This window comes from Varroa destructor, unplaced genomic scaffold (genome assembly GCF_002443255.2).
Source record: "Varroa destructor unplaced genomic scaffold, Vdes_3.0 BEIS01000004.1, whole genome shotgun sequence".
NCBI classification, from domain to species: Eukaryota; Metazoa; Arthropoda; class Arachnida; order Mesostigmata; family Varroidae; genus Varroa; species Varroa destructor.
Window position 1 is genome coordinate 49,257,517 of NW_019211457.1, and position 24,277 is coordinate 49,281,793.

Sequence of the window (24,277 nt, forward strand, 5' to 3'; positions counted from 1 at the left end):
AACGTACAACCCCCAAGACTGCATCTCTTTTTTTTATCTTTTACATTTTTACGTGTGCAGAGCGAATGCCATATTTATCTGGACCGCTTCTTTAGCTGTAAATCTGTTTTTTCTAGCGCAAGCCTACTTTTGATTCCTTTTATATTGCCAGAATGGTTATGTGATTTTGGACAAACTTTGACAGGCTGTTCACCGTAGCGGCATGCGTGTATCCGCTCTTCTTAGGGAAAAACCTGTTCTTCAAAGACAAAGCAATAACGTTATCATGGCAGGATAGTGTTCGTTATTTTTGCAGTTAGGGCGAAGATCCAAATTCTCTCCAGTCTTTTGAAGTGAGTAGCCCAGATCAGTCCCAACAATAGCTTGTACTTCTGAATCCTTAAATTTTTAGGATTTCCTGTCTGCTGTCAAATCAAAAGTTCATTCTACTGGATTTTCTGCGTCGTACGTATTCAAACGACACTATAGCTGGATTTTACCAATAGTGCTTGACTTACGGTTACAACAAGTACGTTAAATTTCAGACTAAATTTTTTTTGAAAATGAATAGTGAGTGGCTTTTGACTGTAATTTTACTTAACGGTTATATTACGTAAACATAGCCATGCAAAAAACTTCACTGCGATATCTGCTTTTATCTTCCTATAGTCTTAGATCGATTATCCCATACATGTTTGCAATTTTCTTCGTTTAATAAACGGAGTGCACGAAGCATTGATTCATGGGCACGGCTAGGGTATGGATTATAATGCATAGTGCATAGTTCTTGCACACATTTAAAAATACGGGTTTTGCAAACAAAAGCGATAAGGTTAATAAACCTACTGATATTAAAATAATTTATAATTAATAACTGTACTATTACATTCTCACACTGATGTGTTTCAGGATATCGACGGGTTCGTTAAGCGAGATTCAAGAGCGGATTATCTCATTCCTTGACAAACTCAAAGAAGCTGGCCTTCCCCGATCTCAGAACGTATCTATCGATCGAACCAAGAAGAACGCAGGCGACGACACGAGTGATCAAGACGAAGTCAATGACGATAGCAGGTAGATCCGGACATGATCTTGCACCCTTTGAGATAGCATCAAGTATATGTACTGATATTTAATAGTAATTATACTCACTATGCTCACGTGAAGCTAAACTCAAAGTTTAACGTATGTACTGCATGGAATGCCCGTGATTTTATATATTTACCTATAGAAATGAATATTGTATTTCATAAACTGAAGTTTTCCACCCATATATGATTCGCTTTCGTTCCATATAGGCGCATACGAATAAATGATTCATACAATTAAATAAATGAGACTGGTGTAAACTTTGGGATTTTAATCAACATAATAACAAATTATTTCATGGACGGTCGCGGTCTTTTTGTTTTCGCACAAATGCGGTCATTTATCTGCAGGAATTTTTGACAACCCAATATCTTAAAATACTCTTTTACATTTTCTTTTTTTTGTTTTGTAAACATCATTGACAAAATTAAGTAATTCACATGAAGGCTTTGGTGTCAGGCTTGGAACGCGAAAACCCATCTTAGGCGTGTCAACGTGAATGTCTGCATGAATGCTGTTTCGTCTGTTTGAAAGCCACTGATTAGCTTTGTTCTGTACTTGGCTTCATGTACTGATCAAATTAATAATTACAGGAATTATAAAATTGAGCGAGAAAAATAAACAATATTTTTTTCAGCGGCTCTTGGTAATAGTTTTAATGGACTCAAGCTCAAGTGAAAGAGCAGACAACATTTATAATGATAAAAATTAGATAAATCGGTGCAGAGCTCACAATGTATTATATAATATCACTATTTATTATATACATTATTATGGGCTGATTATACCTAAAATAGTTCTTTAGTCTAGAGAAATCACCCGAAGTAACTTCATTACTAGTTACTTATATTTGTTTGTCAACGCTTCATAGAGATAGCTTCTTTTAGTCGTTCAAACCTGTTTGACAAATAAAATTTACAAATAAATTTTGATTAACAACTGGCTAACGTTAGATGATCAATAATCAAACCTTTAGTTTTGCTCAGCCTCATCGACAGCGAGATGTCGAATTCGAATGCATATTTAGGCAGAGTTGTTCTAACATTTGGAGACCTTTAACCATTGTCTTCCTCACGTAGTATGCAAACGTAAATAACTGTTTGAAGCAAAGTTACACACCGATCAAACGACAAATATTCCAAAATAGAACAGTAATCGTAGTACGTGCAACATTAGAAAGACGAAACGGCTCGGAGCAGGTAGAGGTGCGTGACTTGAGTACCTTGAAGGCTGGAAAAAAGTTTTGAGAACTAGAAGGGCAGACTATCATAAACTACAAGCGAACGGCTGTTTTCGCTTGAATTGCTTGATGGAATGGGTGGTGGAGGAGCGGCATTTGATGGCAGTTGAGGTTGACGACGCGCTAATGCTGCCTGAGAACAAAATAACAATTACCATTCATAAACACATCCATAACGTTAATAATAAATGCAACAAAAGGGACACAATTTATAACAATTAGGAAAGCGAATTAACAGCAAGTTGGATTACCATTTATAAAACTTGAATTAAGAGTTCTTCTTAAAAGAATGAGATCTTAAAAGTTTATGTATACTGGGACAGACCTTAGCGGCCTGTTTATCGTAACGAGAATGCGCTTATCCGCTACTCCTGATACCAGGTGATATTAAGATCTTAAAATAATGCTTTAAAGGAAAAGCCCGGAATCGACGATCTTCGTTATTACTAATTCCCATGCAGCTTCTAAAAATATAATATAAAGAAATAAAATTAAAGGATAAAAGTGGCCCAACAATCATTTTTGATACACTTAGATCCCCGCTACAGAAATTGTCGTTTTAGAAAGGGGAATATTAATTATCGACTGACTTGTTCAAATGAACTCTAAGAGTTGAATTTTCTGCGTCTTTTTGATTTTTTGAATTTCTTGGTCTTCCTTAAGCCTCTGTATTTTTGGGATTCTTGGCCTGCTGTCAGCCAAAAAATTAATTCAATTACAAATTCTTTCAAAAAAATTAACTACAGTCATATGAATATCGAGAATTTTAGTTCAGAATCCACTCAAAAATAAAAGCTCGTATATCCCATACACTAAATGTGAAACACCAAAAAACACGGCTTCATCTTGTCTGACAGCGTGCAACTCGCAGCCATATAGACAGGTTTCTACACAGAAAATTTATGGATGACAAAACCTGGTGTTTCTATATAAATATGGAGTAGAGAGCTCTAAGTGATACGCTTGTGAGCACAGGATTCAATCTTAATTCTGCACATCGCAAGGTTCGTTAAAGCCACTCTACAGGTGCCTTAATGGTAGCTTCTTTTCCATCCGCCATACTATATATTTGGCGCCAGACTGCCACCTTTTCTTATCGCTGGTAAATAAAATTCGTAACAGTATAACAGTGAAGATAATCTCAACAACTGACCGAGCGAGTTTTTAAACACGAGAATTAGTCATTTTTGGTGAGAAGAAAAGCAAATTGGTTAAAATATAGGAGAAGTCGTGAGGAATAACCGCGAATACTAAGTCGACTTTTTTCCTACCTGTTATTAGGTTGATACGATACTTTTCTTTGTTAGGTGAAAAACTTAGTAAAAAAAAAATCTTAGTAAATAGGTTAATAAGTATTCAGCATACAATGGTCCGATTTAGCATAATATGGGTGAAGTATAACTTGTAACGTTAAGCAAATTGAATTCATTGAAAAGTTTAATTGTGGATAAATGTGTAAAGAAATATATACTAACTTACCTTGAAGGTAAGGCCGAGAACAAAGTTTCCATCAAGAGCTTGAATGACTTTCTCCGCAGCCTCATAATTCTCGAATGTAACGAATGCACAGCTTTTGTTTTCCTCGACCGAAATGTGTGCGATCGAACCCCCATGCGACGCGCATGCCTTTCGCGCTAACGTCTCAGTCATGCCTGCAAGTTTATGACAAACTAGTGATTGTTCTATGAGAGAATTAAAACTATATGGTTTAAATTTAATTAAAACTATATTGTTTAAATTTAACTAAAACCATATAATTTAACATTATTAAAGCTACATGATTTAATCAAATTAATCTTTGATGCTGTAACGTTTACTCATAGCACCTATCCGAATTTTATTCAAACAATTACTTCCTTATTTTTATGTCAACTTTTACTCTTACCCTGAGCATGGAGGTAGACTGTGTTTCCCTTTCGAGGTGCCGATGGAGTGGCCGCTGGTGCATCTGGATTGAATTCCTTTTCTGCCAGAAGGGCTGGATCATCTTGATCCAGGGCGCCAACTTTCGAATTCGGGCCCCTTGAATCGCCTCCTTTTGATCCTGGTTCTGAGAAAGGCTGATAGCTGCAAAAATAGAACAAGTACATTATGAGCATCTTTATCGGAACGAACTCCAGCTTTTTCTGTAACCGAACTGAAACCGAACGAAAATGTTAAGCGTAGATCAAGATAATCTAACTTTTATTCTACTAAAAAGTTCAATAATGTTTACTACATACCCCACTTCCGATCCAATAATATTTCTTTTGCGACCAGCTCCTTTACTCCTTTTGAAAACGGTCTTTTCGGCAGGTTCGGATTTAATTGGCTTAATAGCACCTGACTTCAGTAGCTTCTTAGCAAGCTCCTTTGTGTCCGGCTTGGCGATTCCTACAAAACCGAATTAATAGTGAGTGCTGAAGAACGCGAATGAAGTTTTCACACAGTTATTTAACGAGCTTATCTGCTGTATATTTTTCAGTTCAATATATTATTTCTAATGCAACTCCGTTATAAATAACAGAATTATTATGAATTGAAAATTACGTTGCAGATCTTGAAAAAAGACTTCAAACCTTCTTGAGATTTTCGTTTGTTGGCAGCAATCGAGGCGAGTATTTTGTCAGCTTGTTCCTTTTGCTCTTGTTCCTTACTTGGCTGTGGCTTCAACTAAATCAGAAAATACTTTCTTGTAAAGTTTTACCATTATAAAAGTTATGACCGAATAAACTTGCTTAATAAGCCAAGTACAGCTTTCTAAATAGATGTTAAACTATACACCACGGTATATATCCAGTGGTGCATTAACAAATATCATTAGTCTTATACAAGTAAAAAGACGTGTATTTCATCGTGCAGTTACCCTTTACAATCCATATATTTTTTCACTTACGAAATATTTTCTATTAAATCAAATATTCTTATCGTTAATACCTTATTCGAAGCAAATATATCCACTTATAATAAAGTCGTAAGTTACATTAGTGAAGTTTTTTTTATCACAAGGAACGCCCAAATAAGCCCACTCACTATTTTGAAGGCTTTCGTACTTAATGAATATACTTGTGCTGCGTTAAACGTTTTTGGATAGCTACTTGTACGGTAGTCCTTGTACCTGTTTCCTTTTGCGTTTAAGCTTGGCGTATTTGCTTTTAAGAGCTTGTTCTTCTTCGGTGAGTTGCGTAGGAAAATGTATAAAGCCCATTGCCGAAAACAATGCTAAGGTGACTTGAACTTCAAGGAAACTTGCTGGCTTACAACGCGAATTTCGTTATATATTATTGATCATTATTAATCTGAAACATAACAGAGTTCTTAACACCTGTCAACTCATTTGGGAGCCTCACTCTCAAGTAGTCTGATTGTTTACATTGTATGATACGGTTGCTAGCGATGAGAGGGCGTGTATAAGATTCTGTATCAAAAAAAGATACTAGGCATCTAGTGCTGTTGTTATTTCGACAGAAATACATATAGATTCATAAGAAAATCAAATAGGATTGACATAGTGCTTAAATTTCCTAAAATCATTGTACCAACTAATACCGATTTGAAGTTTACCTGTATTTTGAATCGAGTCGCCATTTACCGCGGATGCACCGTTCTCTCGAAACGTGGAGCAAATCTCTTAGTGATTTGCTGTTGCGTCAGGAGATCTGATAACCCAGGTGCTTATGTAGGAAATCTAGGTTTAACAAATTACAAAAGGTCTTTAGAGGTTTTTCTGTGAAACAGGCTGTGTGTTTCTCTAAGATTGATTCAAGTCAAGTAACAAAAATGCCGACGGTCGGTGTAAACGCCGAGCTACTCTTTACGGCATTAGGCCGGCGTTATAGTGAAAAAGAGTTTGCAGATCTTTGCTTCGACTACGGGCTCGAACTAGATGAGGTAACCTCTGCGAAGAGATTATTGGCCAAGGAGAGGGGTGAAGCTGCCGCTGGAGATGTAGATGTCTCGGACGATACCATATATAAAATTGACGTCCCGGCCAACCGATATGACTTGTTGTGCCTTGAGGGATTGGTAAGATCTCTGTTAATTTTCCAAGGTAAGATTTGCATACCTCGATATGAGCTGATCACCCTTGCTGCTCCGCTCGATGTTGTGATCACAGAGAATACGAAGCTAATTCGTCCATTCTTCATCGGTGCCGTCCTTCGAAATATTACATTTACGAAGGGGGTTTACGACTCTTTCATCGATTTACAGGACAAGTTACACCATAATATTGGACGCAAAAGACAACTGGTTTCTATCGGAACGCATGACCTAGACACAATTCAAGCTCCATTGAGGTACGACGCCTTACCTCCTAACCAGATTAAATTTATTCCTCTGAATCAGACAAAAGAATATACAGGCGATCAACTTTTGGATCTTTATAGCAAGGATTCTCACCTTCGTTTTTATTTACCAATCATTCAAGATTCCCCGGTGTTTCCCGTCGTTATGGATGCAAATGGTGTTGTTTGTTCTATGCCGCCGATTATCAACTCACAACATACGAAGATTACGTTGAATACAAAGAACGTGTTTATTGACATAACGGCATTAGATGAACATAAAGCTTCCATCGTACTCGACACACTTGTCACAATGTTCTCTGAGTATTGTGACGACCAGTACAAAATTGAACAAGTTAACTGCATTCGACCTGACGGTTCAAGTTCCCTATATCCTAAACTGCCATATCGGGAGTTACTGTTATGCCCTCAGCGTGTTAACCGAATGCTAGGAACGAAATTAGAAACGAAGCAAATTGCGGATTTGTTATCGACCATGTCTTTACAAACCAAGGTTACCAAAAAGAAAGGCAACTTAAGAGTAACTATTCCTCCGACTCGTCATGACATAATTCATCCTGTCGATCTGATTGAGGATGTTGGTATAGCATATGGGTACAACAACATCGAACGACGAATGCCCCCTACATCAACTATAGCCGGACAGCTTCCTGTCAATAAATTATCCGATCAGTTACGAGAAAATCTCGCTCAGAGTGGGTACACAGAAGCATTAACATTTTCACTTTGTGCCCGTGACGACATTTCTGTTAAGATTTTGCATCCTGTTGGGTGTACGGAGGCGGTTCACGTTTCTAATCCGAAGACCTATGAATTCCAGGTTGTCCGTACACAGTTGTTACCTGGTCTACTGAAAACACTGAACTGCAATAAGAAGCTGCCTTTGCCACTTCGGTTATTTGAAATATCCGATGTCGTCAAAAAGTCTACGGAAGCTGATGTGGGAGCTAAGAATCAGCGCAACCTTTGTGCTGTCAACTATGGCAAAACGTCTGGATTTGAACTAATACATGGTCTCCTCGATAGGATTATGTGCCTGTTAAGTGTGCCACATGTGTCGCAACAGACTAAACGAAAAATGATCTACGAAATTAAACCTGCCAACGACAGCATGTTCCTTCCGGGTCGTTGTGCCCAGGTCTTTGTCAACGGCGAATCGGTGGGCTTCTTGGGCGTTCTGCACCCGATTGTGCTGGCTAACTTTGACTTGGCGTTGCCCGTTGCTGCACTAGAAATTTCCATTGAAACTTTCGTTTAGAATGATTGCTCTTCATCTGAATATTCATGGTAGATGTTAGGTAGGCCAACCATGTGTAGTAGCCAAATATGTTTTGCAGAATATTACGCGGGTTGTAGGGCGTTCGATTAAGTGAGCATCGGTAATAATGAATATTGTGCATAGGGTCTGGGGTTAACTTATATGTAATGTTAATGATTGCACAGAATTTGTGATGTGCCTCAGTGCTCGAACAAATAAAAAGCGGAGTGCCTGGCATTTTGTCCCTGACGCTGGTTTTGGTCTTTTGTGATTGGTGGTTTTCGTATTCGATGTTGTGGGCGTGAAAAAACTGTACACGTGTTATTGAGTCTGCTCCTGTCGTTTGAAAAATATCAGTACATAAGTTACGTATATAGCTAAGTTTCGATGTTGCGGAGAAGGTAATAGGTAAAAATTTGAAAAATATTAGAAAGCTAATTGAAATGAAAAGAGCAGTCTCCGTGGCAGTCTGACCTTTACGAATATATAAAAGAAATACACGTTTCTGGCGGTACATCGATGTACTAAAACTGTAAAAATTTAGTAAAACGATACACTATAAACATTCAACTCTCGCATTGATTGAAAACTTAATGGAGGATAATGTGATTAACAAGTATAAAGAAACGCACACTTCTAATTTACTTTTTCCGAATATGTTATAGGACTATATATATCTGATGAGCTTAACTTCATGCAGAATATCTATTGCTCGTTTCTAAAAATCATACGTGATTATTCTATTGGTACACGCGTATACTTTCGAGTTTATAAGAATTCGAAACGCTGTTACCATTATCAAGGCCGAACCTGTATCTCCTGAAGATTGTGAACTCGCTCAAGCCATGGAGGTAATGAATGGAAACGTTGTCGGGAATTACTGATACTAAAACATGTCAGTTAACTATAAAGCTAAACTAAAGGCCAAATGACGAACTGATATTCTTTTACGTGATTGGGTGGAGGCCGTTAAGTTTCATTTGAAGTAACTGTTCTTTTTGTCAAATTTAATTTCGAAGCAAACTGCTCTATTAGAATGGGCTATGGAAATTACGAACTAAAGATTTTCGTAAGGGCAATGATGTGGCAAATAAATCCTATTTGCCGTATCAGTGAAAGCTAATGTGCGGGTTCAGCAGCATCAGAAATTTCAACATAGTTGAATGCAAAAGTAGGTCGATATTGTATATCGATACATTTATTGAGCTCCTTGCTTGGAAAGAGATGTTCCAGAAATCCATATAGGGTCTCTTTGCTTTTTGTTTATTCGTGACTGATACTTGTTTCAAAATGTTTAACAGTGCGCACTAGTGAATCTATCGAAAGAAGTAACATATTGCATCAGATCTTCTAGGGCTTACAGAATGTAAATAGCAGTTCACCTTACAGAGTCGGCTGTGCCCAATAGAACGGTAAATCTTGATAGGCAGGATACGTCACGCTAATTAGTACTCGACGCCTTCATGTCGGCTACGGAAGACAATAACGCCCCGCCGAAGGGTCCACAGTGTCGCGTTCTCATCCAACAGTGCGTGCAAGCAGAGCTGCATATAGATGATGCCAATTTGGTGCGTGCATCGTCAATACATTTGCTGTTGTAGTGTAAGAACAAAATTCTGTGTGTATGGCAAATACTTATTTCAGGAGGCTACAAAACAAAGTATTTACTTACCCCTCAGTCTTTTTGTAATAGATGTATAGTATTTCCACATAAGCCGTTACGCTACAAAGATACGTCTCATGTATGATCGATTTAACTCTGTCATAATGTACAGAATAGAACGGTAGCAAATGTTTTTTATTATCTTACTACTCATAACTTCACACTTCGTTTTTAGTTGTCTTGAAGTAATATAAGATTTTAAAATTGAAAAGCTAAAAAATACAGAAATATCTAGGTATCACTTTCTTGAAGATTTCGGGAGCTTTTGAAAATATATGTAAATATTTAATTATTACAATCAAACAGACAAATGATGCAACATGAATGCCTATAGGATATTCGATGAAGAACAAGGAGACTCGAGCAACTTTAAGGACTAATTTTCTGATTCGTGGCTAATATGATATCATATAGAGTAATAACGTTTTTTTTACTAATTATGACTGGATATCTATTGGTGATTTAGTAATCGTAGTAGATATAAATTATTATGTTCAGAACATTTTAATTCGATACGCGAGAAATAATTTTTGAAATTACTTACTTACCTTCGCAGGTTTTATGAGTTCAAATCTTTACTGCTGTACTGCACAGTTAAACGATTTTGATTCTTTAGTTATCTAAGTAGCTGTATTCTAATCCTACTTTCTAGTAAGATAAGTTTTTAGAGCCTAAAAATCAGGGCATTTTCTCAAGCGTCAAAGGGTTAATCTTTCTGTCATTTTGAGGCATCATCACTTTTCTGACATGGCTTGTGTGCCGTACTGCTTTGTTAGTAATACAGTAACTGTATTTTTGTAATTCAGCATCAGACGCCACGGCTTCAAATTTCTGATACTGAAATATTTTTTTCATGCTTACTGCTGAGCATGCTAGTCATTAGTAAAAAAAAGACTGCACCGCGTTGCAACAGGCGTAGTATCATAAGATTAACATGGCCGTCAAGAAAATTACCACAAGTTAAGAATGAAATTTATGTGTGTTTTAGGTTTATCCTAAGGAACTGTGCCTTTTTTTTTTGACTTAGCATTTCGTTGCTACAGCAGACTTTTTTGTTTATTTTATTAAACTATTTTAAGTTAATTTTGTATGTCTCCTTGTTGCTAATTGCATTGAAAACTTGCAATTGTTAAGCACGAACAAAATATGCATCTGCCAGTCAATTTCTCCACAAAAACTGCATTCCACTAAGTGATTACAGGCTAACAGGCCTTTGATTTATAGTAACCTTAATTGCTTAAGCAATATGATATTTTTGTTTAGCTATACATAAATACTGCGTTTTGCAGTTTATATGCCGTGTATAATCTACACATGAAATAAAATTTTCATGTCTGTTATGTTGATAATTAGGTGAAAATTGATCGTGGCATTGTCGTCTTTGTATCGTTCTTCGCTGGTGCTACCGAGGATGTAGTGCGAAGGGCTGCACAGAGTATTCTTAAAATAAAACTCTCGGAAAACCACGACGGTGAGCTCAATGCAGACATAAAAACACATCAACATTTAGCACATGCCTTGACGGATGGGTTTTGAGCGATTTTAAAATCGTCTATAGATCTTTCACAAAAAAATCAGAGCTGAATTAGATGGTTACTGCTAATCCACGTTAAAGTGAGGCATGGACACACTTCATTTTACACTGAGAATCGCCGATCTAAAGCAATGCCGAATAGCTTATTGCCGTAAAATATTTTTCGAAAAAATACGAAACGTTTAAGCTAACCTATGCGTGCTCTCCCTATTTACTGAGACAAGCAGTAACACTGCTAGATTGTTTAAGCAATGTATTATATGTTTACTATTAAACAACTTTAAGACTGTTTGCACATGTATAGCGGTTGTCGTGGATATTTTTTTCGAGTTTTGGAAGTTAGCTTAAATATAAAAAAATAACCTATTTGGCGTTAAGCTAGCGTTCCGTCATATAAAGCCCACCCTGTATTTAAAGCGTGAGCAAAGTTCGGCGGTTTAACCCGCTGTGTTAATACACGAAAAGAAAACGACTTTCGGTAATACTAATATTCTAGTGTGTACTTACTTCAAAGAGTAGTTTACAACTTGAGGATAATGGATAGTTGCATATACATCCATAATCATACATGGTTTATAATGCGAGCTAAGTCCAATCTGCACTTTCGTGCTTCTCATAACAGGTAAACTAATATCTGTGTTGGATCTTCCGGGCAGCGTCTTGTTAATCCCTCAAGCCTGCCTTGGAGGGAAGCGGAAGAACAATGCGGTGCAGTATCACCAGTTAATAGAAAAAAATAAAGGAGAGGTTCTTTTTAAGGTGAACAAATATTTTAGGTTTTCTTCTCATTTTTTGCACGACAGCATAAAAGATCAGGTTGTGCCTTGAGTCTTAATCAGCTTGCATGCATGTTCATATAAAGGCGCTATCCTTCTCATCAGCCTGATGTGTCCTACTAAATATCGTAAGTGCACTACAGTCTCAATCATCAAAGCCGATTAGATGCACTTACTTATTGTGTCACTCAGCAACTTCTAAATACGATACACTTTTTCAATAACTCTTGGCAACTCAAGATTTTTGTCATATACGGAGCTGAGTTTTTAGTTAATAGTTTGATTCCTGCATATATGTAAATATTACAGATTATGGAATCAGAGCTCCAAAAACACCTTTCGTCTTGCCCGAAAGTCACGGCAGTGGCAGGTGAATAATTTCCTATGTGCATGTACTAGCAGATGTACGATTTTGGGGCTAACTTGGATCTTCAAGAGAACCCTTTGCCGTCATAATCAGTTTTAGTATTAAATGAATAGTAGTAAACGTATGATGAAATAACCTTATATATGTCAATCATATTATGTATCTACTATTATTTCCATATATGCAGCATCATTTGTTTTCGCTGCACTAATATTTTTGTTGCCCTTAAAATAACTACATCATCATAACATTGTTGAAGTGACGTACTGTTGATATGAGCATTTTCATTTCTACAGGTAGGATATGGCCGGGCAATCGGATATTTGTTATAATTATTGTTTGACTGTCGTTTTCTACGTCCAATATATTGTAAGTCCGTACTACGTAGATATGTAGCTGAGTGGTTATCGCTGGTTTTTGAGTGATGTAAAGTGAGGTTTTCTTAGTGGTCGACGATATATATGCATAATGCTTTTTTCGGCTCTATTTATGAATCTTCTATTAATAGGGCATGTGTATTTCAGATGAGACGTCGAGGCCATGTGTTCGTAGTGGAACGTATGGCAATCGACAAGTTCTCAAAATGGATTCATCGATGGGACCTTTCTCGCACGTTATTGATTTTTGAGCTGCTTTAAAAATCACAGGAAAGAGGTGATAATTAAATAAAAGTTTGCTCAATTGACAGAAATCCCGACTGCATTGGGCATTCATTTATTTCAGAAAGAAAAAACAATACTGAATGAGGTAGGCGTACTTTCATTAAGAAATACTGTCATATGACTCATAAACATGTAGAAGAATGTAGAAAGTTAATTTGCAGGGACAATTTATAGAATTGTCAATACAAGTTGGTAGACAAATTGTTTTGATTAGCTCAAATGTGTATTACATTGGTATGAATTGATGCGATTAGCACCTACATTCAATGTAAAGTTTGAAAATAGCATGTATGATACCAATCATTGCATTAAAATCTTTATTTAAAGTTTTTTAGATTTTTTCGATGTTGACTTGTATATTTTTTTATTTTATAGTATTCTCGAAAATCCATTAACCTATTCTGCGAAACGGGTAAACCGAGAATTCCAAAAGTTGGGTCTAAATGTAGTTCAAGTGAAAAAAGTCTACATCCTACATATGAATACGAAGCCAGCTTTCGAGTAAACCAATGTAGATTTAGAGCCATACATATAGGCTGAAAGTTTCTCCGTGCAGAGCCTTAAAGGTGGAATGCTCCTTTTCAGTGTTGAAGTATGTTTATTTTAGCTTGTGGACGTTTCCCTGGAAGTAAGCACTTGATATTACCTAACCAAATTACTCATTGTTACAAAAATACAGCATTGTCATAAAAATGCTTGTCTGAGAAATCCTTCATTTCGTAGCATTAAATCAAACTGAATACGCTTTCAAGATACCCTGAAGCAGCCAATACTTGTGGAAAAAATTGTAACATCATGTTATGATCATATGAACTAGAGCTAAGTTTGAAGTAGCATGGGCAATGGTTAAGGGTGACGCAAATATTGAAAACATCGCGCCACACAGTGGAGCACACTTCAGTAATGAGATATTTTCTCCTATATGACATAGTATTTCGCTATTTCGAGTACTGTTATTTTTATCCTGCTTTTATACTGTATTATTGACGCACTGAATAATTGCAGTTAATAGATCATTGAAGACTGATGCGTGGATCGGTGTAACGCTTCTGATGACTGGGAGTGCAAAGGCAGATTATGACACTCGATTGTGCGTATTTCAAATATTAACTGGTTCCCAAAAAGGCATTATACATTTATAACATAAATATATGCTCTGTGTACTATGATTCACAAAGTCAAAGTGGAGCGCGTTTTACTGCACAAGAATACTACGATGAGACTATCGATATTATACTTGAGCTATGAAAAACGACTTTTGAGACCCAGATTTAATTTATTACAGTCAAGTCCATATAAAATCCACATAAAGTGCAAAACCAATATAATTTAGTTTTACAGAATTTCGTAAATACCTAGAGACTTGAAATATTTGCCTGTAATAATGTCGCGAAATTCAAGCCTACTCTTCTCGTCTCATATAACAACCGACACTAGTTAAGTTGAATATTTAGTAGAACTTTTCACGATTTTATGGCACCATCTATTCTAGTTTGGGTTTTAATCTGACAAACTTCAAAGAAAATATTGTTCGTTCGTTTGTTGTACGAAAAACTACAGACCTTATTTAATATCCTAAAAAAAGCATCTCTTGATTTTGATTAATTGGACATCAGCAACTTATCCCCAATTCTTTTTTATTTCTGGGGCGATATAGGTACCAGACCCAGATCTCAGAACTGAAAATTACAACAGCAGCTAGCCTATATAGTGAGAATCGAATGTTTCGAAGTTTTAACGCAGAGTTGCTCTACTTGCCATCCTTTAGCATATCTCTAGGGTATAGAGCAATTGAACAGACTTTGCACTGCACGCATGACAAGACGAAAATCCGCAAGTCTGTAGGCAAAAAACTTAATAGGTCGAGAGGCACTTTGTGCTAATTTGCTAACGAAACCGGGTAAGCTGAATTTAAGTTGTTTATCGAACCTCGTTAGACCTGTGCTAGACAAAGCTAGATATAACGCCTACAGCTTTAGCTACTGCCTTTGTGAAGGTTATATGGTATCTAGGAAACAGCATGAGAAAATAAGAGTGACTATGTAAGAGTGAGAAGGAGAGAAAGAGCACGGAGGGCTGCTTACATGGGTCACAAATGCGCATCATTTGGGCGGGCGTTCCTTCTCTGGTGGCTTCCGCCTATGGAGGCCCATATATGCAGATTCCATATATATATAACGTCAGGGAAACTGGAGTGGTGGGAAACCAATACTTAACCGACCAAGGTTTCGCCTCTTGTTAGCTCCCACCTGCATCTGGGATGGACTATCGAAGCAGGTCGCTTCACTGTGAGGCGGCATGCTTCAGTGTTCATTGTTCAGCGATAGCTCTCTCCTATGCATCGATGCTTGACTTGCGCTGGTGGTTTTGGTAGCGGGGATAGCGGCAACCATTGCCTTCCCTTGTCTCGCGTGCTTATCTGCCTCACACTTGCTCCTTCCACACCGCGCCATTTACCGTTTGCTGTATACACTCTATCGTCCTATGTTATTTTACACTTGCTTTCTTTCGTAACTTAAACCTACTCCATACTCAAGCAATACTCACACGAAGCCGCACCGCCACGCATAATAATAAACTTAATATCGTCGCATATATACATACTTTGAATCTTAACGATGGAGAAGGGGCGGGGTGGTAAATCTATCAAGCTATCGTCGTCTACTAAGGATCAACTGTTTCAACATTGATATATTGCCTTATATTGAAACGGAAATATCAAATATATAGGACATTTGTTCGATGCGCGCCACTTTGAAGTTATAAGATACTTCCTTAGTTAGGTGGGTCAGCTAGCTTCAGCTAAAGCATACCTAAAACTTAAAAACAAAGATACTACTATATTGCTAATAACTATATTACTCATTAGCTTGTTTTCAAAATGTTCCCAGTAATTGCTTAAGAATATCCCAAGCGACGAATACCTTGATCTCCTTTTGTACCATTTACTCTTAAAGTTTTGCCTACCATGCAGTAAAGTATGTGTGTTTTTATAAATATCTATAGTATATATAAATGTACGTTTGTATGCTTCGCTTGAAAGAATTGAGAAGTTCCTTAATCCATGTGAAGATTAGCTCAAACCTAACTACGATGAATAATATCGTTCCTTTCCGATATTTTGTAGTCAGTCTTAAGTGTAATATTTCTGATGCATGTAAGTTTGAATAGAATTTGTCCAGTAACGTTCACCATATATATATGCTGGATATTGTAGTAGAAATTGAAAGTCAGTGGCATATTTCGAAGCCTGGGTGGCGAATTGCCTCAAAGGAAACAGCTCTATCGCCCTCTTGTTGCTCGGGCGGTGTCCAGCCGGCTCATTTGGCCTGACGACATTGGGCGCTATTTCCGGTTTCCAGTTGTCAAGGGCTTTAAGGGGAGTGAATTCTCCTCGTGAAGAAGTGACGTAAGGCTAGACCTTACAACAGTAACAAAAAGGACAGGCGCACGGGCGCCGAATGGGGTAGGAGAGGGTATGCTGCTGCAGTCTTCCCCACTGTCGGCCTTGAGCATCCTTAGGAGGTTCTCCGCTGCACACTTCTTCCCACAATCCGAACGGGAAAAAAAAACTGAAGCTTCCAACACCGGAACCCCTTCATCGTCCAGATGTCCATCGTATACCGAGTTGTCAGCACCATAATAAAGTGCTAATGGTTCTTCCCGCCAGCGCTTGTTGCTGCTATTGCTGCCAACAGCTTTACCACCACTGCAAAATATCCGCTACGGAGACACCACAATACATCCAGCCACACGCACCGGATGTCAATGGACAGACGCGGAAGGCGTTGTGCGCGACGCTTTTTCCGTCCTGTAGGTTGCGCTTAGCATACAGAATACGGATGATACCGCTTGGTGATCGATGCTCGAAACAGGAATGGACGCTGAGCGACGACGACGATGATCCCAATGGCAAGATAGAAAAGTGTTCCGGCTGCTTGGGGAGAGAGCTGGGGCAGGATCGGAAACGATGCGGTGACGGGGTGGCAGTGTGGCAAAGCAACCTTAAACTCGAATGACCGAGCATTGTGGATACGATGCCCTCTGGAACTGAATGGCTGTGGTTCTTAATGGTTATAAGTAGACGGGGCATGACTGGCCTACTAGTGAAAATGACCATTGCACTCGTGTATCGTTAGTTGGTTTTCAACAGACCAACTATGGTCTACAAAAGAATCACCAAAAGTATGGATCATGCGCTGATGACATGGGTCCTCATCGACAGGCGACCCGTCGTAAAGACACCAGTGTCAACTGCTGTCGCCAATAATACTAATTACGACGAAACGTTATTCAATGTCGAACTTCTATTAATATTTAATTTGATAGCAAATTTTGTTTACCCGTAATGATTTATGATATGTTTCCCGCGTACAAAAGCTATGAGAAGCACGCTTGAATGAGAGGTCATTGAAACTGGTGTTCCTGATTGATATGTATGCTTATCAGAGATTGAACGTGAGGTGTACGCGTCGGTCTGAGGGCTACCAATTTTATTTCCACAGTAAATGCCGTTCAACTGAATTTTTCAAATGTTTGATTCCAGTAAAATTAACTGCCAGGCTAAAGCTTATTGGTTGTTAAACCTTCATCGGCAAAGTTTAATATTGCGGTGTTTCATTTGCTGTTTTACAGTAAAATTGTAGGCAAGTAATAGGTTGAATTAACCTTTACTACTCAAAAGTGAATTGAGTCGTTTGTTCTAGATTGATAAGTATTTAGTTTCAGTGATCTCCCTCGAGGCAAATGCAATTCATTATGCTACGGTTTTTTCTAACCCTCAAAAGCACTTTTCAAATCCGATTGATGAAATAGCCTTTAGCTTGGTCTACAATTTTTCTTTTATTTCTTTTTATGTTTTACCGAAACATTTTTCTTTAGTATTCGGAATAGGAGAAACTTGCTGATGCCTAGGCCTGATAAACTAAAGGTGTGGGGCTACACATATATAGGGTGTTTTTATAAAAACTATTGTACGCGTAGTGAGGTGTGGACCGGTGCACTGCTGTAATGAACGATCCAGGATTTGTTATGCCGAAGTTTTGATCCCTTGCGTCAGATAGACTTCTAAAGAACTTATAAGAAACTTTTTGGTAGTACTGTTCAGTGACTGTACAACCGGACAGCACGAGTTTATCATGGATACTTCCTCGACGACCAACTCCGTGAGGAGCAGCTTGGTTTTATACCTAGATTTTTTGACTTCCTTTCTGTCAATGTTCGTTTTTGAAGTAATACTCAGGAGATGACGTCTTGATCTCCCCATGGTAGCCGTCTGGTCACCCGTAATAGCATTTAAGTAAATTTGGCTCTTCCAGAAATGTCAAAAAAATTTCCGATACAGTTCTTCACAAATGTTCATCTGCTAAACATGCAGCTGCTTTAACACAAAATTTGTGATAAGTTGGCTGACGTATAAACAGCCGGACACAATGGTTCGACATGAGCCAATTGAGATCTCGTCTGCTAATTCTCTTATGGTGATACAGCAATTGGCAAGCACAAGTTATTTCACTTTGTCGACATCCTCGTCCGTGATAGTTATCACAGGTCTTCTAAGATGAGGATCGGACCCGATGCGCTCTTGTACGTCTTCGAAATGCCTAAATCATTTGGTTGGTCTACCTAGGCACTCTGCAACATCCACAGAGCGTCTATGCGGATAATTACATTTTTTACGCTAAACATAATGTTGCTCCACTTGGAAGAACGTGTAATGCTCAACACACTGACTTAATTTCACTATAAAACTCGATTGTGTCAGATTGTTTTTATTGAATTTCGCCTGTGTGTAGCAAAATCTGTGCTCTTGAATGAAATGATTGCTTGTAACAGCAATGAGTGAACTTGATCTTCTGCGCTACAACGAGGAATTATTATATTTAATCTGATAGACGGTGTGAATAGCCTATGAATAAAAATTCAGTTCTCCATTTTACTCTAAGCTAATGTTATCAATCTCTTGAGCGATGTGGTTCAGGAAATTTTGGTACCGTAACGCAGCACAGAAAAAAAATACCTTAGAAATACATTTTCTTTAAACTAGCACAGTCTGTCTGTGCTTTCAAAGACACCAATTTTTATTGAAGTTTACGGAGAATATTTCAAGACTTTATGAAACGTTTTTAAAGGGGATCGTTATATTCAATGAAGTTTAAGCATCTATAATACGTTTCAGCGTTGCCGTGTTAGAAAACTGAAACGCAACTAACATCGGACAGCTTCCGGCACGTTATGATGTAATTTCTTATGTAAATACTTGTTTTTCTTTGGAAAACTAGTTTGACCATGGAACCTTCCTCTCATCATATTGAGCGACTGGAAAACCCCGCCTACATCCAACAGGTTTCGATTACAACGAAGTAACGAGGCTAATATCGCGAACCTGTGTTGCGTAAGTTGCGTGCTCGGATCTGAGAGTGCGCGTTAAACATTTTCACGAAAAAATCGTGAACGCGGTTAAAAAATTATGTTGTATTTCTATAGTGGAAGGAGAATTAGATAAAGCCGGAGCAATACATATAAAAACTTCCATGCCCGACGTTGAAGCTGAAGGTCATTGAAGAAAACAGATGCCCACTCGACAAATCCATGCGTATTCATATGATGATAACGAAGAGTTGCAGCAGATAGCGCGGGTTCACCGTAGATATCCACACGAACACAGAATAGCCACGCTAGTATACAGAAAAGAAAGAAGCCCACAATGAGATTTCATTTTTCAAGTTAATTTCCGAAGGTTGCTAAGATACCGTTTCACTGTTCTTAAGAGTGTCTACTGCACTTGAAGCTACGTATTTTTCCTGCGTTGATCCAGTGTCTCATTTCTGTAGTTATATTTAAAATGCATTATATTGGTAACTACATCAAAGGTTAAATGGGAAAGGATGTTTTAACAATGAAAAAGGATAATGTCGTAAGATCGATCTCACGCAGATTTTTTCGATGCAGCCATGGCTCTTCTAACGCTAGCGAATGGGCCAAAGCCTCTTAGTATTCTCTTAGAGTCACTTTATTAGGTGCAAGTCATATTTTGGTGAACTATCTTATTTTTAGTAGCGGAATGATTTTTCTCTATAAATCTAGTTTGGATTTTTTGAATCAAGAGCTGTTGAAGTTCTTGATATCCACTACCAGAATTTCTGCATGTTAATCTGGAAGGACGTTGTAAAAAAACACTTGTAAAAAAATATGTTGTAAAAAAATATATTTTGATTATCGCTTTAAAATAATAAAGCATTTGTGATTTTCGTAAAAGAATATTCTGCCAGTTTTACTTTCCATTTTTTTAACGACAAGTTGAGGTTTAGAATATTTTTGTGTTAGTTTCAAAAGTCGAAATTGAAAGCGCATGTATTACAATGGCGACTCGGTCAGAACTTATAATATATTAGAGTCATGAACGGTAATGGATTTCTCATAAAGTAGAGACTGCACGGTATTATCCAATATTATCAAGTAGAAATGAAGCACCTAAACAATGGGCATGATTACGGCTTGTGGATAATCATTGTTTTCAATAAAAAAAAAATATAGAATAGCTATTCATTGTACAACTGGTAGCGGTCTATAAATATCGGAAAATATGAAGCTCTGAAACTTGCCACTTTTTTCAAAGTATAAGATAAAAGAAACCTAATATTCTAAAATATCCGTATACATTTTTTTTTCTGCTACAAAAACTGCATTTTGCTGCATACTGATACTACAGAAAAACCTTTATTTCTCCCGAAAAATACAACTCAAGCCCTCTTATATCAAGCGTCAATTTTTTTCTTCGGAGAAATTCAATTTTCTTTTCATACGTAAGGTAAACTTAATCCCGTTTGCTAAACAACCTATTATATATTAATAGGCTTACATTAAATGTCCATGTTATTTGACTGTTATGTTGAAGTTCGCATTGTTATTAATTATTACAGCCACCGACACTACTTTCTTGACTGTATGATACAACTGCACCGTCGGCGCGGCTCCATTCGCTATGATGAGCCCATTTTCTTTGATACCACTTACGTGTGATGCTGTTGATACGATGTTGATCTATGATAATATATTGCCTGTTACAAAGCAATTGGCAAGTGGCGCGTAATGGTCTTGGCTGGGGCTAGAAGGTGCGGTAAGCACCTTATTATTGGCCTTTACGCCTGGACATAGCTGGCCGGAGAGTTGCGTTCGTCGAGGCGAACTGTCGGAACCCCCAGCGTAAAGCTGCGTCGCTCCACCGCGCAAACCAATATCATGACCATTGGCCCGTTTGCTTCGAAGCTACTCACTAATATCTACGTTAAGATATGAGATTTACCAATCATTGATAGCCGGTTATAATGTCTTGACTGCGCGTAACAGAAATATGTATTTCGGTAGCTTCAATCATGGCCGTTGACATTAGCGAGCAATAAGGCAACAAAAAATACATGAAAGAAGACCGGCTTGCTATGGGTGGCTAATGCACACCTCTGAATGCGCTATTAAGAAAACGTAATTAACAAGCATGCTGTTGCGCTACTTCGAATCTCATTGTCGGTAAGTGCTAACAGATATCAATATTTCAAGGTATAAAAAAAGAATAAAAAATAAGATATTATTAAGATGAATAGCTGTTTGTATGATTGTCGTGACGTTCCATAGGTTTATTGCAAAAAATCCAGATGAGTCCATCACGGTACGTTCCGTTGACTCCTTATAGGGCAACCCGTTAGTTGTTAACCTATCAGTAAATTCAATACAATGGGCGATTTTGGAGACCCATTAACATAAGAAAAATATTTCGCGCAAAAACAACTGGTGAGTTCTAACTCCGTTGGATGTCTTCCATTAGGCACATTTAATATGAAATACTATGAGATTTTTAAGATAATATCCAATAAAACAAACATCGCTATCGATATGCCCAGGATCGAAACAAAACCATTTCGTTAAGTTCATGTCACTGCCAACTGGTTTTAACAGAGCCTTCGATTTGGAGTCTGGATCACTCACTGTTTTTCCACGTAAGTCCATGAATACCTTATTAATAGTACTTCTAAGTGAAACCACATTGCTACTTCTGGAACACTTACAAACCTGGTGGATAGAATTTTCACTGACAGCAGCCCAAGAGTAACCGATAACTTCGTTTATAAGTTCGATGGGGGTTTGTCTGACTTGATACCATTGGACAAAAGCCAATCATCTTTTAAATTTGGTAGGCGAATCTCTCGGTTCCACCATGATGAATTTGTCGTTTGGCTTAAAAAAAAAACTAGTTTTTTTTCTGTATGACCAATATGAAATTTCACTAAGACTTCACTAAGACTAAACTTCACTAAGAAAGACAAGCAGTTATAACGATAAAAAACAAAAATAGTGATCAGTTTCTTCATATGCGTAAGGTTTTAAATCACAAGCTATAAATTGTTTTTAGACAACTGCATCGACTCATACGGAAATCTTAGAACCAAACAAAGTCTATACAGCTAAGTAACTTGTAAACTTTTACACAAATAGTGCGACATGTGAAGCCCATTATCCTGCGTCAAATACTGCATTGCGCATTTTATTAAATATTCTTGTATGTAATAGTTCGCTAGCGTGCCCTCCAGAGGCCGATTATTAATGTCGAATTGGCTGCTTGCTGATTTCATGTGATGACATGATTTCAGTTTTTGAAAGATCGAAACGTCTGCGTAACCTCTGTAAACAGTGCTATGATCCGGAATATTCGAACTAAGCCTGGCGGTCAGCTTTTAAAATGAAGCCCCCTGCATATCAGTCCCGACGCTATTGAAATACGCGGATAGCGAATGGTGTTCGGCCTAAGTTCGGAGTTTAACCTTTTAATGATTCCAGCGCATGTTAGTGACCTTCGCAAGTTGTTCAAGTGGGCTTTGTGTTTCGGTCTGTCAATTTTCCTAGTTTCATCTGTATGTGTGTTTGTCGACCTTGAACATTACGCTAATGTATGTATGACAAGCTGCCTTACGCTCTCGGCTCCGTTATAATGTTGTTACAACAGTGTATGTCGTCGCCCTACGATCACATATACCTAATCCTATTTTGTATGGATATCCAATCTAGAATACAATTCGATGCCAATTGATATTGTTTATAACACGCCTCACCAGTTTATATTCAAAGCAAATATTTCATTTACAATACGACCTTTTAAGTTATACTAGTATGTTTGGCTATGAGGTTTTTTGTAAGCAGATAATCGATATAGATTTTATTTGATACTTTTATCTAATAAAATACCAGAATCGCCGATTCATATTTAGAATCAGGGCTTTCAACAAGTAAGCTTTTTGTGTACGGTAATTGATGGGGGTATACTATTTACCTTTGGATTCAAATGATACCTCTTTGATGGCATAAATGGCGTGAATAAAAAAGAATACAGCCGAATGGCCGTACTCTTGCAATTTCTATCGTAACGAACAGCACCAGACGTGTCCAGCGTCTACTCCCTTCTACTTACTACCACTGAGCTTCACATTCGTATGATTTGCACAAAATCTATACTCTTCATATACACGCCAGAATATGCCTCTTGATTCTAACCTATTTCTCTATCATCCTGTTACATTACAATCGGTGCGGTAATCTTTGTTCTTTCACCGCAAATTTCTTGATGCAGTTTTCATATGACGCTCATAATGTGTGTATATATATATATATATATATCTCTTATTAGCTTATGAGCGTAAAATAACATTGTTTTGTATTGACTTTTACAGAAAGATAAAGAAAAGTTTAGAAACCTATTGATTAGAATAGTTTGGAATATAAGAGAACAAGCGATACGATCCAATGGCCTACCTTAACAACGATGATATTCTAGTCCTTAACAAAACATACTGATTTTGCAACATTAGTTAACTCTCGCGTTCATGGCACATTAGCTAGCCAAAATCGGTGCCTGTAGAGGATCGGAAATGATTACGATTGTGATGTGACAGCTGGCCTTCAAAGAGCCATCGGAGCTAAGGGATTGCACATTCTGAGTGAAAAAAAAAACTTAACTCGATATTAACTCTAATTAATTAAAAATAAAACCCTATTCATAAACGTAAAAAAGGCTCGACCCACATTCAGCGACTTACCAACAGTTCGATTTATGCAGTCAGTCCACCTAATAGAACAAGCCTCTGAGCGCTTGTAAAATGTACGACATTGTTTGGCACAACAGTAAATCACTTAACGTAAATAGGCGCTTATCCATTGTGATGTGGAAAGTTTAAGGATAACGCGTCGTTACTCGTGCAATTTTTATCCAGTGGGTTTTAAGCTACTTCAGCCAATAATGCATATTGACGTATCCATCAGTGTTATCGCAAAATCTAAGCGTACGATATTTCTGCAAAGAATGCGAAATGACAAATACCTAAGGAATATCAAACTCGGTCGCGCACACAGTTCGATAATATTCGATATTCAGACGA

At 37.7% G+C, this 24,277-nt stretch overlaps 3 protein-coding genes across 5 annotated transcripts; 2 read left to right on the top strand and 1 right to left on the bottom strand.

The window, feature by feature from the left end:
• Positions 1–1,324: 1,324 nt before the first annotated feature.
• Positions 1,325–5,575, bottom strand: Nelf-E (negative elongation factor E). The gene is made up of 6 exons (XM_022805552.2): positions 5,406–5,575; positions 4,867–4,960; positions 4,531–4,681; positions 4,194–4,375; positions 3,788–3,960; positions 1,325–2,441 (listed from the first exon to the last, which is right to left on the bottom strand). Exons 1-6 carry the CDS (start codon positions 5,493–5,495, stop codon positions 2,319–2,321), a joined length of 813 nt encoding a protein of 270 aa, XP_022661287.1. The 5' UTR covers positions 5,496–5,575; the 3' UTR covers positions 1,325–2,318.
• Positions 5,576–6,067: 492 nt separating this feature from the next.
• On the top strand, positions 6,068–8,101 carry beta-PheRS (phenylalanine--tRNA ligase beta subunit). Its single transcript, XM_022805551.2, has one exon. The coding sequence runs from the start codon at positions 6,068–6,070 to the stop codon at positions 7,850–7,852; it is 1,785 nt and encodes a 594-aa protein (XP_022661286.1). The 3' UTR covers positions 7,853–8,101.
• Positions 8,102–9,283: 1,182 nt separating this feature from the next.
• LOC111250384 (D-aminoacyl-tRNA deacylase 2-like) lies at positions 9,284–12,889 on the top strand. Of its 3 annotated transcripts, XM_022805560.2 has the most exons (6): positions 9,284–9,420; positions 10,869–10,986; positions 11,672–11,808; positions 12,135–12,195; positions 12,489–12,561; positions 12,717–12,889. In XM_022805560.2, the coding sequence occupies exons 1-5, from the start codon at positions 9,316–9,318 to the stop codon at positions 12,533–12,535; spliced, it is 468 nt and encodes a 155-aa protein (XP_022661295.1). In that variant the 5' UTR covers positions 9,284–9,315; the 3' UTR covers positions 12,536–12,561; positions 12,717–12,889. The 3 variants fall into 3 exon arrangements, with proteins under 3 accessions (XP_022661295.1, XP_022661294.1, XP_086842205.1); XM_022805559.2 differs by lacking the exon at positions 12,489–12,561; XM_086986079.1 differs by lacking the exons at positions 9,284–9,420; positions 12,489–12,561 and adding an exon at positions 9,462–9,512.
• The last annotated feature ends 11,388 nt before the right edge of the window (positions 12,890–24,277 follow it).

What these genes read in the sequence shown, in the direction of transcription:
- beta-PheRS (XM_022805551.2), top strand. Translation starts at nt 6,068, where the DNA reads ATGCCGACGGTCGGTGTAAACGCCGAGCTACTCTTTACGGCATTAGGC.
- Nelf-E (XM_022805552.2), bottom strand. Translation starts at nt 5,495, where the DNA reads ATGGGCTTTATACATTTTCCTACGCAACTCACCGAAGAAGAACAAGCT. An exon ending in TTAAACGCAAAAGGAAACAG is followed by an intron (nt 4,961 to 5,405) that starts GTACAAGGACTA and finishes TTTCTGATTTAG; the next exon opens with TTGAAGCCACAGCCAAGTAA. An exon ending in TTCTCGGCCTTACCTTCAAG is followed by an intron (nt 2,442 to 3,787) that starts GTAAGTTAGTAT and finishes TTTTGTTCTCAG; the next exon opens with GCAGCATTAGCGCGTCGTCA.
- LOC111250384 (XM_022805559.2), top strand. Translation starts at nt 9,316, where the DNA reads ATGTCGGCTACGGAAGACAATAACGCCCCGCCGAAGGGTCCACAGTGT. An exon ending in ACTCTCGGAAAACCACGACG is followed by an intron (nt 10,987 to 11,671) that starts GTGAGCTCAATG and finishes TTCTCATAACAG; the next exon opens with GTAAACTAATATCTGTGTTG. An exon ending in GAAAGTCACGGCAGTGGCAG is followed by an intron (nt 12,196 to 12,716) that starts GTGAATAATTTC and finishes TGTGTATTTCAG; the next exon opens with ATGAGACGTCGAGGCCATGT.